Source organism: Grammomys surdaster, unplaced genomic scaffold (assembly GCF_004785775.1).
Source record: "Grammomys surdaster isolate TR1022 unplaced genomic scaffold, NIH_TR_1.0 146, whole genome shotgun sequence".
Taxonomy (NCBI): Eukaryota; Metazoa; Chordata; class Mammalia; order Rodentia; family Muridae; genus Grammomys; species Grammomys surdaster.
The window spans coordinates 2,117,048-2,137,360 of record NW_021604604.1 but is presented as its reverse complement, the minus strand read 5'-3'; the positions used below and the strand labels follow the sequence as shown (position 1 = coordinate 2,137,360).

The window sequence follows — 20,313 nt, the reverse complement described above, 5'->3', positions numbered from 1 at the left end:
ATGGGGAGGAGAAATAGTCATGTGTGGGTCTCTTAAATGCCTCTTTAATATATATATATATGATAAAAATTCTTTGGTGGCAAGATGGGGAGGAGGGTCTTGTGAAATCAGATTGGAAGTGAGATTAGTTGAGCTCAACCATGGAGGTTTATGTCACAAGAACAAGCTCCATTAGGGTGACATTTTTTTAGAGTCCCCTTATGCTAAAGCTGGTCAGTTGGGAGAGACAATGTCTTTCTCACCCTCCTTTACCTGGACCACACTAGCAGCAAATCCTTCCCTTCTCCTGTGCTCTTAAGCAAGACAAGGCAACACAGGTTTGCCTTTCAAAATGTAGGTAGATCCACCTTCCACTCTCCTGTCCCTTCCCTATTGGGATAGCCCACACCAGTTACATCAACTCTTGTTCTTCCTTTTCATTGTGGTACCCCATTCTCACACATCCACAAACAGGATCTCTGGTGCCCACCCCAGGCCTTGGCAAACCCATAGCTAAGCAGCAGGACTCCTGAAACTGCTTGGTTCCTCTGGACAGGACAAAAAGGATGTTCCAGTTCTCCTGCTGGGCTAGGGTGTGGAGAGGGACAGAGACAGAAGGCTTAGAGGAGGCTGCCAGCAGATCCACTCCCTCTGGTGGCCTGAGGACACAGGAGAAGCCATGCTGAGAGCAGCAGGCAGAACCCAGGGTTGAGGAGTGGGTGGATAGCCAGGAACAGAATGGACTGCCCTGGAGGCCAGAGCCCTTTCACTGCCCACTTCAGGCTGGAATCTGGATGCGTCTGGCTGGGTCTGGCTGGGAGTGCCCACAGACAGCTGTGAACTTTTATAATAGCCCTAGAAAAGGTGAAGGAAAGCCCAGAGGAGCCAGTAAGTAAGCAAATGACAGAATGATTACCAGAGAAGAGTCAAGGGAGGAAATTAGATATAAAATAGTAAAAAAAGTCAGAGATATAAAAAGTGGTGCCCCATTTGCAGTTCACCAAGTTTCACCTTTGCTTCTAGCACATAGCCCAAACCTAGTCAGATCAGTTGTGAAGGTGCTGTGGTACCCACCTCCATCAGAAACAGTTAACAAATGCCTGGCTGGTGGTGTAAATCCACAGCTACGTGTCGGCCGGAAGGTAAGCCCTTACTGTTCTTAGCTCTGGCTGAAATTTATGAGCACTCAAGTCCTAGTGTATAACACACCAGTCTACCCTAGGCAGGATTCAGGGACTTGCATACCTTTTGCCAACATAGTTTTAAAGGTTTGAATCTGGCTAACAAACTATAAGACAATATATTACTTCCTCATGCTTTGACAAGTATTACCTTCATAATGTCCAAGTATGAGCATAAAGCTAGGCTTGATTTTTGATTTTTCTAAACTGTCAATTTTGTACTAGCTCATCTGATTGGAAGACCGACCCCTGACATCTTAGCCCAACGCAATGCTGCTGATGTTACCTGCCCCGTCAGGTTCTGCCTTCAGCCCATCTACTTGTACAGTAGTTGGAAAGATTTTTCCCAACAACAGCCATGTCATGTCACTCCTCAGTACCAAGAGTTTCTTTGCTTATGTTGGCAGCTTGGGAACATGGACTCCCCTCCAGACATCTCTGTCACACAGTATGACTCTTACAATTCCATCTGAATTGATACATTTAACCCTGCCCCTCTCTTGTGTCAAGTCTCAAAGCATTAGGAAGCTGATCTTTCCTAAAAGTGTGGGCATTGGGTGAGTTACGTCTTTTCCCAGCTCATGGACAAAGTGGCCACTCTGTGCAGATTGGTTTATTGGTTGGTGTTTTGTTTTTATAGTTGTTGTTTGTCCCTTTTAAGAGCTTCAAAATGGAGGCCAAAGACATAGGGATTTCCCCAAACAGCCTACAGCCTTTCTCTCCCTCTGGAAACTATTTTGAGTCTGGACTTCAAACTCCTGAAAGAAGTTGAGGAAGAGCTGCCCAGAGAGGAACAGTTGCTTAGTGTGAACCACTTCCTCCTGGGTGCCCATTTTCCCAACCTCATTGCCCACCTAGTAGATCTAATAGATCCACAGAACCAAAAAGCAAGGATGCACTGAGAGTGTTCCTGAATACGTCAGTAGCAGCGTATGACCAGTGTTGACCTGCTAATGAAGACTTGCCATTTAGGGACCTGTGATGGCACCATGTGCTACCTTAAGGCTTAAGAGTAGCAAAGGCCAGCTGCAGAAAGACGGATTGTAACTGTTCCCCCAAGTTCTTCCTAAGTGATAGAGAGGACATGCTTTGGATGAGACTCATAGACAATGAGAACTGAGTTACTGGGACAGGAGACCAGGGCTGAGAGACGGAAGCGGAAACACAACCAGGACGAAGGGGCCCATGTGTCAAGCTGAGGAATCAGAGTGAGAGAGGAGTAGATGGAGAAGGCCCAACGCTCAAAATGTTTGGAGTTCATGCCATCCATACTGTGCCTTTTTAAAATAAGCTTGAGAGCTAGAGAGATGGCTCAGCGGTTAAGAGTCCTGACTGCTCTTCCAGAGGTCCTGAGTTCAAGTCCCAATAATCACATCATGGCTCACAACCATCTGTAATAGGATCCAGTGTCATCTTCTGGTGTATCTGAAGACAGCTAGAGTGTAATCATAAATAAGATAAGGAAATCCTAAAATAAAATAAGCTTGAACTTGCATGGTGACACCTGTAGTTGCAGCTACAGAAGTCTAAGGCAAGAGGGTCACTTGAACCCTGACGCTTTAACATATTTCATTCAAAAAATAAGAAGCAATTGGGGCTGGAGAGATGGCTCAGTTTTTAAGAGCACTTTCTATTCTTGCAGAGAATCTAGGCTCAGTTCCCAGCACCCACATGTTCAATGACAACTAATTACCTAAAATTCCACTTCCTGGGGATCTGGTGCCCTCTTCAGGTCCTTGCAAGCATATGGTACACATAAATTCCCATAGCACACACATTCACAAGAATAAAAACAAATATAAATAAAAAATGACAGTAGCTAACTATAATTACAATGCATCATACACTTGGGTTACTATTGTCAAAATTAAAACTAAGTCATAAAAATTCAATGAGCTTGGGAATGTAGGCATGGACTCCTAAAGTGCTAATCTGATAACTGAAGTCCACTGGTAGTGTTCATTGTCCAAGAGGGCTTCATTTCTTATGCCATTAGTTTGATTTGTGATGTATAGAGCCCTCTTAACCCCTAAAGCTTTCTCTGGATGTTGTCGGTGAGCCCAACTTTTGTTCGTGGGTTGATACATGCACACCTCTACTTCAACTTGAGGAACTAGCAAGCTATACACTTCCAGGAAGAATACTTTTCCCAACAGTAGAAACTGAAAGAATTCTAGGTAACTCGATTTGTGACACTATCTATTGGCAGTTTTTCTTAAATCTTCATATAGTAATATAAAAACAACTAGCATTGCATAGTAGAAACTTTTCTAAGTATATTCTCATCCATGTACAATGACTATTTTACACAGCAAAAATACTTGCTTTCACTGTGTAAAATCTTTTTGTTTTACAAAGGAGATTTTAGATAGTTTCTATTTCTTACTAGTGGCCATAATTTTGCTTGTATTAATTATTTTTCTCACCATTATGACCAAATGTCTAATGGAAAGGGCTTATGGGAGGTTGGATTTCTTTAGCTCATAGTTTTGTGACCTCATCGCTTCAGGGAAAAGCCATGATTGTGGAAAATGTTCTCACCTTATGACAACCATAAAACAAAACAGAAAGCAATGAAGCTTCAGGTGGAACAGACACAGCCTGTTCCAAGCCATGCCCTCTGAGGTCTGATTTTCCCAAGTAGTACCACCAGCTAGGGACCAGTGTTCAATACATGAGCCTGGGGCAGGGCCAAGGACCATCTCCTATCAGACCGTAGCAGTGCTAGAAGTGCCTACATTTGCTGGTCAGTGAGAGTGAAGAGAGTACAGGACACACACTTCTCCTAAGGAAGCTTATATATCCTTTGTTAAAAATTATAGCCAGAGTCTGATATGAAGAAAGCATGCATCAGAACTGCCTAATATGTTTGTTGTTGTTATTGTTGTTGTTGCTATTTCCTATTATTTATTTGTTTATTTGTTGTTGCTGGGCTTGGAGCACAGGCCCTGGACTTGCTAAGCCAGTGTTCTGCACCAAGCTACAGCCCAGGCTAAGCTACACTCAATATATCCAAGAGAGGTCAGTTTCCTCTCTCCCTCCCTCCCTCCCTCCCTCCCTCCCTCCCTCCCTCCCTCCCTCTCTCCTTTCTTTCTTCTTTTGTTTCCTTCTACTCAGCTTTTCTTAGATCTTTTTTTTTCCCCTTTTTAAAAAGATTCTAATTCTTTTGTGACCTTTACTCTTTGTTTGCCCTTATGGAATTTCAGTTCCTGCTGTTTTATTAGCAGCCAAAGAAAACTTCCAGATTCCCTAGTTGCACCCAGGACTTAGTTTCTTGGTCATATTTTCATGAACTAGGGAGAAGTGCTTTTAAAACAGCACTGTCATCATTATTATCAACAGTATCTTCATAATCTCTCATTGTTATTGTTGCTATTATTATCATTTTCTGTTTTGTTTTGATTTGTTTTAAAATAGGGCCTTGCTATGTAGTCCTGCTGTCTGGCCTGTAACTCACTGTATAGACCAGCTTGTGCCTGATTTAACAGAAATCCACCTGCCTGTGGAGTCTGGCTGCTAGAATTAAAGGCATGTGCCATCATGCCCAGATGGGATTTTAATTTTTTTTTATAAATTATTGTGTGCAGATGAGTGTTTTGCCTGTATATATGTTGTACCCTGAGCTTGCCTGGGGTTCTGAAGGTCAGAAGAGGATGTTAGATCCCCTGGAACTAGAGTTACTGATGGTTATGAGCTGCCATGTGGGTGCTTGGAATCAAACCTGGTTCCTCTGCAAGAGCAGCTGGTTCTTATAACGGTTCTGTTGAGCTATCTCTCGAGTCCCATCTTGATCTTCTCTTTAAGAGGCTCCTCTTAGGGTCTTAGATTGGAAAACTACAGCAGACAGCAATATAGTAGACACTGCCAAAACAAAACAGATCTGTTTAATCTTTGGAGAGATGGCACAGCATGACAGATACGGTCATTAATTAAGTCACTCAAGAACTTCTCTATGAAATGAGAACACTGTAACGATGAAATGAGTTAATATTTGGGGAGGGTTTAGATCAATGCCCAGCACCTAACAAGTGCTATATGAGGTTATATCAAGTTTTATGAAGAAATAGTTGTTTCTGTAATTGAGGCCACTTAGTTAACAAACATTTTTAAAGAGGTAGCATGGTATATAACCACACATCCTTTCATTTCCCAGAGCTAAGCAGTCACTAGAGGCTGGAGTTGCCATGCTGTTTTCAGTGTGTCTGCTATGTTTGTGTCTGCTAACAAGCAAGAATATAAAAACCTGGGTGTTCAATGTAACATTCTACTAAGTGGAACTGCATGCATCCTCCCCTGGTCTCATGGCTACCCAACTTTATGTTGTTGAGATATACCTCTGGGGAGAGACATGATTCTCCTTCATTATAAGCAGCTGTTTCATATTCCATTATGTGAATATCCCACCAAGAATAAACACATGCAAATGGAGCTATAGTGGCTTTCCTAGGCCAGAGCCCGTTCGTGAGGTTTTGTCTGTGATGGACAGCAGAGACAAAGCCAAGTAAAGGACATCTTAACCCTCTCTGAAGGAGTGGCTGGATTTCCTCATTCAGTGAGCATTTTCTCCTACCCTTACCATGACTTGAAGTCATTTGATTTTCTGGCTTTCCCTGTCTGATGGAGACAGAATAGTAATGTAAGTGTTTTCATTTCAAATTACATATTCAATTATAGAGACCATTCTAGCATTTATTGGCCTGGGGAGTTTCTTCTTCATTGACTTGTGTGGTCATTGTCATTTGGAATCTAAAACTACTCATTTTCTATTTTGCTATTTTCTTGTTGATTTATGAATATCCTCTTATAGGGTGTGGTTGGTTGTCTTTGCTTACAGTCTCATCTATAGCATCAAATACTTGCTTTAATATAGGATAATAAAACAATATCTTCCTCTGTATTTTATTTTTCTTTTTAAAAGCCCCTTATGTCAGTATACTAGAATGCACCATCCTGTGTTACTGGCCTTTAAATTTTTGATAGTTTTTCCTCATATGTAGATCTCAAGAATAACAGGAATTTATTCTGCTTATGGCATAAGAAAGGGATATATTTTACTTTTGCCGTATGGAAAACCAATTTTTCTGGGACTATTTATTGAATCAACATTCCTCCAAGAATTTTAGAACCACTCCTCTCGTATTTCAGGCCTTCATAAAACCTGCCTCTCCCTGGGCTCTGCTACATTCTGTAATCTTATTTGTTCTGTGCCAAAGACCACAGTGTTTTCGTAGTGTTGAGAGAGGGTGGAGTGAGCCCTCCCGCTTATCCGTGTTCCTCAGAATTGCCAGTGTTGTTATAGATGGCATCTTCTACTTAATGGTATACTCTAGTTTTCTAGCATCAGGTTGCTTTATGTTTTTGAACTGTTCTAGCATCCACATTGTGTCCTCGTGAACTCAGGAATGAGTTACCATCTTCCTCATTTTCCTCAGGACTCTCCCCAATGTTCCACACATTTTTGGCACCCCTCTCAGTATCGGTGCCTGTTGTTTCTTTTTCTTGCATTAACTCTGCTAATTAGCTCTTCCGATCTAGAAACCACACATGTTAAATAACTTGAACTTAAAGATGGGGCTTTGAACATTTCATCATTGAACATAAAGCTTATTCAAAAGGTTTTTTTGGTGAATATGCTTAAGAAAATCAACTTAATTCTTAAAATATTTTTTAAATTATAAGTGTATTGTATTTCCCTTAGCTTTTTGTCTAAATCTGTTATGATTATGATTAGGGTTATGTTATTTTGTATACCAAAGATTGTGCAAGAGAGCTGGCATGTGATCGAGGATTGTTTAGTGAATAAAGCTAATTCTACAGTGTCTATGGCTTCTCCTCAAGTACTTTATTGTAAATGATTAATGATAGCAATTCTTAAGGATGCTCAGGTGTGCTGCCTCTAATTCAGTCTCACATGGATTAGATGTTAGTATTTCCTCCATGCTGATGGTAGCTTACAACTCTACGGAGAAATTTTATATGATCAGGCAACCTTGGTTCATTTCTTCTGACTTAAGAAATGACCCCATTTACCTAAGAATGTATTATTCTCCTGGTCATTCCCTTTAAGGTGAGCAAGCTGTCATGAAAGATGATTAAACCAAGCCTTGTTTTATACGTGTTGTACAGAAGAGTATCAAGGAGTTTGAGTGGCCCCTTCAGGCATTCTTAGTATGTTGGTATATGGCAATCAAATAGGCAAATTTAACAACAAACTAATGAAACCAAGGTGCAGGCCCCAGGACTGAATGTCCCTTGTCAGAGCTAGCTTTATGCTCTTGTTCTTAAAGAGGAATCTCAAATTTTTGTAAGTTTAAGTTTGTCACTGGGTGGTGATGGCGCACACTTTTAATCTCTGCACTTGGGAGGCAGAGGCAGGCAGATCTCTGTGAGTTTGAGGTCAGCCTGGTCTACAGAGTAAATTCCACAACAACAAAGAAACTCTGTCTCAGAAGAAAAAAAAAAGTTTGTACAACTTCCCTATCAAGGTAATTAACTTTTATAAATTTGGTTCCTTTCCATTTTGTTTTATTTTCTATTATCTGCCACTTAACAAAATATAATTTCTTGCTCAATGTCATATGCTGTCATACACAGTATATGTGTCCCACTGAGTAGATTGATTTATTGAGTTCAGTCATCAAATCAATCCCCTGTGGTTAGGTATCCCTCCTCATCCATATTGATCCGATAACTTGAGCTCCCTGGTAAGAACCCCTCTGTGTCTAAATGGGCAGAGTTGGAATTCTTAATTGAAACTGCATATTTTGGGGAGTTTTGAATATATATTTCCAAAGAGCCTTTCCAACAGAAGTATGAGAAGATATTTCCAATTTTTCACTGTACTGCTGACTTTACTGTAAATCCGTTTGCCAACTTCATAGATGTTAAAAATGATCTTTCTGTTTTCATTTTAATAATTTTCGTGAGTTGAAAACACATTTTCCCTTCAGAAATTACTACAAGAGCTCTTCATATATACTCAAGCTATTGGCCTTTTGCCACTGGTGATGCATAGCGTGATTTGTGCTTTGCATAATCTTAAAGTGGATTTGGAGGACCTGGGGATCTTAAATCAATTGGAAGTGTTGCATCCCCTGCCTGTGGAGCATACCCTCTAGGACTAATGTGTAGTCCTTCCAGGAGGCAAGCAGGTATCATAGGAACACAACCACTGTACAGGGAAAAGGGAATTCATACAAAGTAAATACATTTGAGCATCCATAAGCTACTTCACACTATACTGTGTATTACCGTCTGGTGAGAGAAACTGGCTTGTTTACTAGCAACTGTGGTGCAAAAGTAAGAGCCATCCGTGCCTGCGATTTCAATAAAACACAATATAAGCATGTTTGTGAATTCTTCAGAGCCTGATGAAGTTCTGTGGTGGTGTGGTTAGTGGCTAGAATGGTTCATCCTGACTATCAGTTCCCTTAGATTGAAGAGTGCCCAGGAGATTAGTAAAGCATGTATATGATTGTGTCTGTGAGGATATTTTCAGAGAGGATTGATGAGTGTGGCAAACACTATTCTGTACATAGGGGTCTGGTTGGAGAAAAAGAGGAAGAAAGCAATAGCCTGGGGTCTGGTTGGAAGAAAAGAAAAAAAGAGATAGCCTGCTCTCACACATTCTCTGTGCTTCCTGACAGCCATGGGGTAAGCTTCTTGGTTCTGCCATGCTTTCCTTGCTACAATAAATTGAAACCTAAGAAGCAGTGAACCAAAATAGAATTTCTCAAGTTGTTTTTCTCAGGTATTTATCACCATAGCAACGAGTCTGATTAACACAGGGAAATAAACTTGTTCAAAGTAGGTGTGTGTGTGTGTGTGTGTGTGTGTGTGTAAGTATGGGCAAGAAGTCCATTGTAAGTTGTCGGCCCATTAGACTGAATGTGCATGACAATGTCCAGCATCCTCACAGTGCTTGGAAAAGCAGGGTGAACCAAGTACACTAAGTCACACTGTGAATATCCTTAGCTACTTTGTTACAGTATATGAGGTGTCCCACATTCTGAGTGTCCCACGATACTGAGGTTTAGAAGATAAAGATATACCTATAATGGCACAGGAATAACCTGCCAAGTACACTTTGTTTTATTGTGACTAAGATTCTTGGATAAAATCCATGGTGCTTTTGCAAAGCCATTGAGGTGGGAGCAATCTCCATTGTTTAGATTCTTAAAGAAGGATTCCACAGGTTCTGAGGTTCACTTCTGAACGCTGCTATGACTTTCTGAGTTCCCTAGTTCCCACTGTCCTCTCAACCCACCCTTGGGATGTGGAATTCCTTCCATGTGCCCGAATTCTCTTCCGTTGGGTTAAAGATGGAATCTTCTTCCCTAACTACCCTCATCATGCTTCAACTTGATCTGTAAGCCACATGATTATTAGAAAAATGTAAATCCAGCTCAGGTCACTTGATGACAAGAGACAGGATAGACAAGAAGGAGTACAAACTTTCAGAGGCAGTATACCTCAAAGGCTGGGATCTGCAGGATCTGGAGAATGGATATGGATTTGCATTTGAGTTATTAGCTGTAACTTTGGGGAAAGCTGCTTGGCTCTTAGGAGCTTCTGTTAGTTTTCCCATATCATGAAATGAAGTCACAGTAACATTTGGACAAGGCTGCTGTCTGATGGGATGGAATTCTTACAATTTGACAAGGCTGCTGACTGATGGGATGGAATCCCTGCCCCGTTTCTGACATGCAGCAGATAGCCCATAAATGTGTTTCTGTTGTTCTATTCTCCATGCAAAGGGGGATTATGGTCCAAAGACATCCTCATGAACCTGGAGCAGCCAGCACTGACTTGCTAAAACCATGTGGGTTTAGTTTATCACTGTGCCAATAAAATGCCGTCATCTATTAAGAGAATTCCTTCTGAGTTTTAAGAATCTCTGAATACCTTTCTGGAATCAAGTGTGAAAACACCACTCCCCTCTGTTTGCAAAGGCATCCGTCCCATGCTCTCTGGACTGTCACGTTCTATAACTGGACTTGTGGACCCAGCTGGCAGCTGCACCAGCCAGATCTGAGGTAACCAGAGTTTAGGACCAATTTGTTTCCACTCCAGAGTCTTTAAATTCTATTTCAAGCACACACACGTACAGAATGCAGATGTGAGGATGAAAACCAGGCCCTTTGGGGTTGCAAGGCTGTGATATTGAACTGCTGCAAGGCAGTTCTACATAAACCTCCCCTGGGGATTGCTTCAGGCCCAGCCTTCAGGAATGGCTGTAGACTTTTCTTATGGTTTAAGCTAACCCATGCGGCAGTTACCATAATTCACATTTCAAGCAAAAAAATCTGTAATCTGTGATTGGATAGGCTTGAAAGATTTTCTCTGCACTTTAACCAATTTGTGACCTCATAGGAACACAGGAGAACTCTTTCCCTGAGGATCTGACATGGGATGGACAGCAAGGAGTAACAGAACTACTCATGCCTGTTACACACAGTTTATATTAATTTACAAGCAAGATACTCTGAGACTAAGTATGTTATCTAGGAGAACTTAGAGCTCAGATAGTCCCTAACCCAAAGTTCCCTTTAGATGACTAATAAATATGTATTAATTCAGCCAGTATATATTTATTAAGAACCTGCAATAGAGGCTGGAGATTATTCAGTTATTGAATGTATAGTGTCCTAGAAGCAGAGACAGGGAATCCCCAGAGCAATCTGGCTTCCAAGACTAGTCACATCAGCATGCTCTGAGTTCTGGTGAGGCCCTTCCTTAGTGAATAGCGATCAAGGATGACTCCCCACATTAGCCTTAGGCCTCTGTGTGCATATGCATTCATGTACAAATCACACATACACGTGAACACACCACACACATGAAAGATGGGGAAAAATACAATAGGCTTTGATAGATATAAACTTTGATCAATATAAAGATCAAGGACAAAAAAAACTTTAAAAGTTCCCTAGTCTCGGCTGGCATAAGGGCTTCGTGGTTAAGACACCTTGCTGCTTTTCCCCCCAAGATTGGTTCTCACCACTCCCATATGGCTGCTTATGGCCACAGGCATCTCCAGTTCCAGGTAATCTGCCACCTTTTCTTGACCTCCATTGGTTTCTTCATCCATGTTGTGCTCATAAACCTGCCCAGACACACATATGTACACATAAAAATATAAAATAAATGTTCTAGAATATCCCTGTGCTCATGAAACTTATTCTAGCTAAAAGGCCATGAGTAAATACCTTTCCAGAACCAAGTGAGAGAATAGCACTCCCTTCTCTTTGCACAGGCATGGTTCCCATCCACTCTGGACGCCAGGATCTATAAGAGGACAGGAGTATCTTACCCAGCAGGCAGCTGCACTCGGCAGCCTAGCGTGAGAATTAGGTTATGAATTTTCCTGGGGAGAAATGTTAAGGAACAGAAAGAAAACAAGGATAGGATAGAAGGTAATAGGGGAAATGGGTGTTGCAATTCTAGGGGAGGTATCCAGGGAAACCCTCACCAAGAAGCTGGCTCTAATAGGGAAACTGACTGGTGCCATGGAGGGGTATAAACCTAAACGAAAAATACCTTCCACTGGATTGGCTTAAGTGCTGCTCTGTTGTCCTTTGGTTCCTGGTTGACATTGAGAAATATAACATCTTTCTTATGCTTAGTTCTTCCTCTGGGACTTTCCCCCACCCATGGGAACCTTCAGGGTCTATCATCAGCCTTGTATCAATGACAAGCTTGAGTATGTTGGGCATTCCATGTACCCTTTGAGTCTGCAGTATCATGAACCTTAGTTGCAGGGAGGAAAAAGACAATCTTATATTCTCTTTTCTTTAGTTTTTTTTTTTTTTAATTTTTTTCTACTCTTTTGTGTTCAACTTTTTTTTCTAGGAGGAAATATGCCTGATAAAAATCTCACATGCTCCCTTCTTCATGTTAAAAGCTTTCCTGAAGCATCTGAAATGTTTGGAAGTCTGTTAGTATCAAAGAGCGAGTTGCAGACATTCCTGCCTGATGGTGATGTTCATACACAGTTCCTGGCTTGGCCCCTTCACAGAATTTGAGGGTCTCTTCCTCTGGGCCACTCAGCTTTCTAGGAAAATTGCCCTGGTTCTTACAGTAGAGTGGCATGGGCTTAGCATTATCCATAAAGACTGATCGCCCAGAATCCAATCTTCAGCTAAGCTCTTCGGTCTTGTAGAGTGAGGAGTTTTTGGTTGTGTGTCGAGGGAAGGGAAAGACAAACACCTCTCTTGCCACTGGGAAGAAATGAAGTTGAGTGAAGCCTCATCCTTTCATGTCCATCCTTGGAAGGAACCTGGCACCCATGGGTGTCTTTGCTCCAACTCACTCCATAATGAGTTCTTCCCTTGAAGATTTCAGTGTTAACTTTCTCTCCTCCGTATCTTATCTACTCTGCCCTTTTTAATTCTTCAATGTGTGCTTTTCCTTATGTCCTTACTATTTCAGAGGCACTTTTAGAGGATATGTTTGTTCAGAGAGATGCAATTTTTAACTGGAAGGCATCTGTTTCTTTTGCAGTCTCTTCCCTCACACTCACCCTCGTGTTAGTCTACTCCCCAGAGCTTTTCACCAAGACACACACTCCAGATAAAGTCTTTGATCTAATGTTTTAGTTATCCATGTTCAAATAGAAGATGAAGGCAAGTGTGTGGTTTGTTTTGGTTTTTGGTTTCTGTTGCTATGATAAAATACCCTGACAACCGCCACCAACAACAAAGCTGGGGGAAAAGGGTTTATTTTGTCTTACAGTTCCAGAGTGATAAGAGTCCAATATGGTCAGAGCAAACATAACAACAGGAAGGAAGACATGATAGCAAGAGTAGGAAGCTGGGTGATCCCATTTCATCCATATAAAACACAGAGAAGAGCAAATGTGTCTAAGCTCTAAAGCCTCCAGTCCTGCCCCAGTGATGTACTCATTCCAGCAAAGCTCCACCTCCTAACAGTCTCCTGATGTAACCAGACAGTGCCACTGGCCAGGGAACAAGTGTTCAAACATGAGCCTGGAGACATTTGATATTCAAACCACAGAGGCAAGGATGGTAGCTTGAGACTGCTAATACCGTCATTAGCTCTGAACTCTCCAATTCCAACAGTGCTTGGTGGGACATGTCCTTTCTGTCACAAGGCTGGGGAGTCCATGACCAAGATGTTCATCTAGTGTTCATAGCTGTACAAGGATGTCTTCCTGGAGCTGTCAGACAGGGCTCCCATTCTTCTACATGAGACCTCTTTCTGGACTTAGGTTGAGTCCTCAGATTTGGGTTCTGTGAGGGAACATCAGACTTTGCTCATCAAGAAACAAACCCAATATGTCAGCAAGTGTCCAGTCTTCATTTTGCAGCACACTGGCTAATGTTTCATTGGCCAAATAAGACATATGCCCCCTTGGAACTCAGCGGACATTTGGTGATGGTATTTGTGTCCCCTACTGTTTTTAGTATGTCGAGGTGTTAGACTCTTGAAGGTGGTTTAATATGATATAAACATTCAATGGCTATATTAAAAAAAAAACAATAACAGAATTGTGCTCCCATTTCCACTTAATATGCTCCTGAGTGAACTACTAATGTGAGCACTGAATCTTATACATTGCCATAATGATTATGTTCCCAGTTGATAAAATACATGCTGAAAAATAGCCCTGCAGGGTCAGAGTCCTAAGTATACCTTTTTGGAAGACCTTGTGTATTGTCTTTTGCATAGGTAACAAGGTTAACTTCTTGCCCTTTTGATTCCAAAAGGGCAAGAAAATGGCCTGTTTAGTCCCTGCCCAGATTCCAAAAAATGAACCTGGGTGCTTATAAGATAACCAGATAGTGCATTCCATAGAATAAGCATCCCTCATTATTTGCTTTTCAAGTTTATTTCAAATATCTATAACTGCCGTGTTCTAGAAGTGGCTTTTTGCCTATGCTTCACATCCCATGGTTCTTGCTCTGATGGCTGATAATTGTGTTCCTTTGCATGCAGGTGTTCTCTACCTCCAGTATGGAGATGAAACCAAACAGCTGCGGATGCCGAATGAAATCACAAGCGCAGACACGATCCGCGCTCTCTTTGTAAGTGCCTTTCCACAGCAGCTCACCATGAAAATGTTGGAGTCGCCCAGTGTCGCTATCTACATCAAGGATGAGAGCAGAAATGTCTATTATGAGTTAAATGATGTGAGGTAAGTAATTACCTTTGGGGGCGGGGTGTTGTTTTAGAGTGTGATTGCCTCCAGCTATTTTATTTGGAGGGTTGTTGACCACTGTATTAGATGTGTAGAGTTTGTGCTCTCCTCCTAATGGCAAGAGTCCAGTCATTACATTTGGCAGACTGTTGCACACAGATGGGAATTTACCCTCTGGTTGCCTAGAGTTAACTACAAAGATGAGACCACACTTCTTCTGGGTAGACCTTTGAGTATGTTACTAGCTCTGCCTATATCATTGCTGAAAAGGATATTGATGATCCAGCAGTGCATTTTATCTAAAAAGCAAGGAAACTAAAACCCAGAGAGGTGGTCAAGACATGCCAAGAGTTAAAGGCATACTTAAAACTGAATTTTTCAAACTCCTCCATAAAATGCTCTTTCTCCCATGACAGAGCCTGTTTTAGGTAATGATCCTTCTGGGTCTTCATCTATGCTTCACATGTTTAAAATGAAACAGTAGACTCAGTACACACAGAGGATGCTGAGAGGCACCCGCACACATTCATCCTCTACTGAAAGATGTCACGTGCTACATGAGCTTTCTCCAGGAAACCCAGTTGGATAGATTCACAGGAATGCTGGCAGCAAGGGGACCAAAGCCTTCATCATTAACTGCAGTGGCGTTGTCTGTAGAAGCAAGGAAATCTTCTTATCTGTCTCAGACAAACAACCAGAGAAACAGAATCTAAATCCATATAAACAAGCAGTTGCTGGTATAGCCCCTAAATATTTTAGAAGTCAAATGATTATATCATGGCTAATCTAGCCCTTTTATTTTATGGAATCAGGAACTCAAGTGTATCAAAGTTAAGGGTCTTATTCAAGAGCACACAGCCAGTTTAAACACACACACACACACACACACACACACACCAATCCTGGCTGTTTTCATGCTCAGTCAGCCCAAATCATGAAGGGCAGGACCCAGACTTCCTGGTCCCTGCCTGCCCTGGAGATGGCAGGCTCTGCTGTTTCTTCTTTGTGGAAAGTGAGGAGCACTTTGTAAAACTACCTGCAGAACATGGATGCAAGCCGATCCATATCTAACAGTGATCCCAGATGACGGACAGAGACATGTGCCAAGGTGTATGAGTAATATAGGGCTTTCAGAATTTGACACATGCCCCAAGCTACAGGTGCTACATCTGTTGTGCCACTTCCTGCTTTTGGAAAACAGGTTTAAGTATTTATGATCACTGAAAAGTCATGTTTATTTTTTAAGATAAATTATTGATCGAGCTGTCACCATTTTTTTAATTGGCAAAACATAAACTTCAACCGGAGGTAATCGCATTATATTTGAAGCACATACTTGTAATAATAGAAAGCCATGTGGCACTTTCATATGGACAGACCACTTCAAGGCAGTTGTCCTGCATTTCTGCATTTACAGGGAGAGAGGCACTGAGAAACAGCAACAGGGACTAAGGGTGAAAATAACCAAAAGCGTATGATTACAGGCTGTAAGAAGGCCATTAGGAGTGACTGGGCTGAGCTGACTTTCAGCCTATAGAAACACTTTCATATGGCCATGGTTTACCATTTTCTACAGCCTTTCCCAAGACTTGAGGCATGGCTCCTCGGGCTTGGTTTTGCATTCTTTGGAAATGTCAGGAGGAAACATAGGAAGAACCAAGATAGAAAGCAGTTGTGGTCGTCCTCGATGGAAATCCAGCTGATAAAACAACTCAAAGCAATGCTTGCTGAAAGAGAGACATTTTAAAAGCACTAATAAGTTGAGGGCATAGCTCAAGAGAAGAGCATTTGCCTGCCAGGAGCAAGTTCATGGTATCCCATGCATGCACACACAACACACCCACATGTGTGCAGAAACTAATAATGTTCAAGTGTATTTTCTGTGCCATTTGTTTTTTATTGCAATAATGATATCTTGTTGGTACTTTGCCTGCCATTTTCTCTTCTTAAGTTGCTTTTCAATTTCTTGAATTTAAGTATGAAAAATGAGCCTAAAATATTTTTGTTTGGTGGATTTATTACTTACCTTATATGATCATATGTGTGCTCCTCATAGTACCATTTGATTTTTAGCGTTATTACATAAGATATCCACTTTTTTTTACCACAAACATTATATAATACATTAAAAAAAAAGACTATCAGGTAGGCATTAACTAAAGACAATGGCTTTAATCTTCTGAAGTTACGGAATTCCCATTCATGTCTTTCTGTGTTCTCAAAGTCAGAGCCTATTTACTGACCATTTGACTAATTCAACTGACTATTTGACTAGTTCATTATTGTGTTGGCTTCAAATATTTTTCTCAGCGAGGTTCTGAGGAGAGTTCAGGTCAGGCTGCTGTATGGAAATGCCACTGTAAATGCATTCTGGCTTTTTCCCATTGGGTCATCTCTGATGAATATGTTTCTAAGTTAATCATAACCAAGCTCATAGAGTTTAAATACATTTACAATCGCAGTAAGCCTTTCTCATGGCGAATGAGATTCTTGGGTTCATCATGTGTTATACGTGATGTCTGCTAGCCAGAGGCAAGGTTCTTTTCATGAACCACTGCATCTTAACTGCTGACTCTCTCTTACTTTAGCATTAACCTGGCCCCTGTTAGTAACAAGGGCTGCCTGCTCCCTCCCTCCTCCCCAAAGCTCACTTCTAATGAGCTACTCCACACATGAAGCATCATACAGGCTAGGACTAGTTGGTGCTTCAAAGCAATGACTGGCAGATATTTAGAGAGAAACAAGACTCATCCAACAACCCTCCACTTCATTTAAAACACAAACGTGATCCAAAGATTCTAGTGATTGTGTTCAGCCCACTCAGTGCAAGAATACCTATAAGAAAGAAATTGTCTGCCTACCCACACCCCATCAGCTCCTGCCACCATTGGATAGATGGGCTGGAGGGGCTACAGGTGACCCTTGCAGAAGAGCCTAAGGAGAGAGAAGGGCTTCATATATGGGCTGCTCTTGTGTGATTTGAAGGTAGGCTTCAGCAGGATGTAGGAACCCTGTCCTTTTCTGTAGTCTGATTTTTTTGGCTCTGAGTACTGGGATCAAAAGCAGAAAAGACTCAATATGTTATGTTATATTTCTTTTGTGTTTCAACGTGTATGGGAACAAGTATTTTTAAAAATGCACTGTGGGAGGAAAAGAATGCATTGTTAAACATACTGGGCTTGGTCTCTTTGATATTTTTCTACATTCTGTACACATTTTGTTTCCCTTGCTGAGCATGTTTGAAAGCAAAGAAAAATCATTTTCGTGTGTACATTCATTGGATAAGGAGGAACATTTATACAAAGTAAACAATTAAATACTTAAATATTAACCAAGTCTCTTGAAGGTATTGTAAATACTGGAGTTCTGCTGCTTTTGAGAGTGTTTTTTTTTTTCTGCACTCTGAAGCTTGGAAGCAAGTTCTTGTTACCCAGTATCTATGGGTGAACGTTAATACTGCAAGAATAACATGTTCCCTAGGAACAAGTGAAGGGAAGAAAAGTCAGAGTGGTTTTTCTTCTTCTTTTGCTTTTACCTTTGCCAATATGATGGTGAAAAGACGTTTTGTCTGGTTCATGGTACACTACGGCAGAGTATCTGTCTGTGTCTTTTGCCTGATTGCTTAAGGACAGGGAGAGGAAATGGCCAGAGTCAGGTTCCTTCCGTCTGCCATAGTGATGGGTGTATTTGATTCCAGGAATATCCAAGACAGATCCCTTCTCAAAGTGTACAACAAGGATCCTTCACATGCATTTAACCACATGGCAAAAGCCGTGAACGGAGACGTGAGGGTGAGTACCTCTGTTCTAGCTCTGACTGTATCCCCAGCTCACACCTGATTACCATGGTTCCCAGGTTCATGTTGCTCATCTCATCTGGTTACTTATTATTCCTTCGTTGGCAAAACAATCAGATTTCCTGGTCATTTGGAGCAAAGGGATCAGAACAGGGTGGGTTCTGCCTTCATTCGCTAGCATGGATCTTGTTTTTCATTTCTATCCCTTTGTTTATGTATTTTAGTAGTGCCTCCCAAATGTTAGCAAGTGTCCTTTTGGCTGTTCTTGAGGCTCAACCCCAAGCTCAGAGTTGAGATAAATCTTCACTCCAAAGCTATCAAAGATATCCCAAAGGCCTTCTATATTGATATCCTTGCTCTGTAATGCATTAGCTTACCTGGAGAATCGGTTGTAATTTTTCACTCAGTAAAAAGAGGACAAATAAAAAGAAAAAAAAAAAAAGAGTTGTGTGGGAAAGCCATTCTTGTTCTAAGAGTAGCCAACACCATTGTCCGGCTGCTCACTCGCTAACTCAGGGCTGCTTGCTCTTAATGGTACCAAATCTTCCCTAAACCATGTTGAGGGCAGAATATAAATATCTACATGATTTGGGAGCTGAACTCTCTAGATTTCAGGAGACTAGCCAAATATTTATAATACTTAGGGATTTTTGGAAGAAAAGTGTTCAGGAAAATTATGTAAGAGTCTGAAGATCAAATTAGGGCCAGTCCACTGAGAATGAATGTATAGCTAAAATAAAGGTGGGGGATAAAAAAGAAATAAATTTTTCCAAGTGCACCCATTCCCCAGTACCTGCACAAGAGCGTACACAAACACACCTACAAGATGCTGGAGTTCAACTTTAAAAAAGTACTTTATACTGTCGATGAAATCTAGGCATCATTTCCTGTTGGACTTCCAGTGAGTGAGCTGCTCTCTGCTTCCTCACATTGCACATGTGTTTCTTCTTGCTGCTGTATCGAATGATGGCAAAGTTAGTATAGGATAGCGGCATGTGTTTGCAGCCACGTATGTCCAGAGTCTGTAGAGAACATGAGTATTATCGGTGTAAATAAGGACTGACCAGTCATGCTGAATTCTAATTTTTTTTCTAAAGTCAGTCTCTCTCTCTCTCTCTCTCTCTCTCTCTCTCTCTGCGTGGGTGTGTACACTGTTTTCTGGTCGTCAACTATATTGATTTGCAACTCTATCTTCTATCCAAGTAAAATATCCCTCTGTCCTGTTTCCATTGTCAAATCTCCCATCTTCTAGTGTCTGCAATTAACTCAAACCTAACAGCCTGTGAAAATCCCCCCTACTTTCATGTAGGCTGGACAGCAGCCTAATGTCCCTCCCCCTGTAAGCTAATGTCACAGGTGCAGGGCATTAGGATGCTGAATCTCTGGAGGCCTGGAGCTCTATCTTCCACATGGGGTATTCGAGTTTAAAACCGAGAAAGGGGGTCAGGAGGTTCGACTGAGGGCTCTGACAGAATTTCCGAGAAATTCTGATTTGGAACAGAGCCAAGGCACAGCGGGATTAGAGCCCACCATTTTAAGGGAAAGGCCTCTTATGTGCTCAGCCACTCCTGCCTCCCACCCTGTGTATAAAATAGTATGAGTGGAACCAAAAAGCTTCAGAGCTACCTAAGAAAAATCAAGAATATTGAGATTTGTTCATAGCCAGTTACACTTTAAATGCAAGCCAGAGCCATATGAAGAAGCAGGGCCATGCTGTTAATGGAGCTTAGGTGGACATTATGAGACCCTCCCTTAATCAACTCTGCTGTCCTCTTTCAGGGGAATATACATAATCTTTGCCCCTGGACTATCTTTAGTTTTAATGCACCAGCCTTCGTTCCGCCTGCAGTTCTGCCATACTTAGAGTTGTCTCTGTTATGTAGCGTCCTTCTCCAGACAGGCACCCCATCATTGTTTCCGGGAGCCCTGTGTATGGCTTAGGAGGACACCTGTTTTAACTCTGAAGCAGATGCTGTGCCTACACAGGACCAGAGGTAGGGACCAGGAACATCAAATATTAACCATATGCATGGACTCTATTAAGATGCAGAAGCTTTGCTCTGGACTCCACCAAAGCCCTTCAGCTTCTGCTTCTGGGTAAAGCATTAACTGATTCCTTTCTGGATTGTTCACAGCCTACTTCAGATACCATGTGTGTGTGTGTGTGTGTGTGTGTGTGTGTGTGTGTGTGTGTGTGT

General features: G+C 41.6%; 1 protein-coding gene across 8 annotated transcripts in view; it reads left to right on the top strand.

Moving 5' to 3' along the window:
• The window catches only part of Kiaa1217 (KIAA1217 ortholog), a 294,129-nt gene that overhangs the window by 182,341 nt on the left and 91,475 nt on the right, over positions 1-20,313 (top strand). For all 8 annotated transcript variants that reach the window (XM_028764815.1, XM_028764814.1, XM_028764810.1 and 5 more), the window contains exons 4-5: positions 14,118-14,316; positions 18,017-18,110. In XM_028764815.1, coding sequence (XP_028620648.1) covers positions 14,118-14,316; positions 18,017-18,110 — 293 coding nt within the window. The remainder of the gene's footprint in view (positions 1-14,117; positions 14,317-18,016; positions 18,111-20,313) is intronic.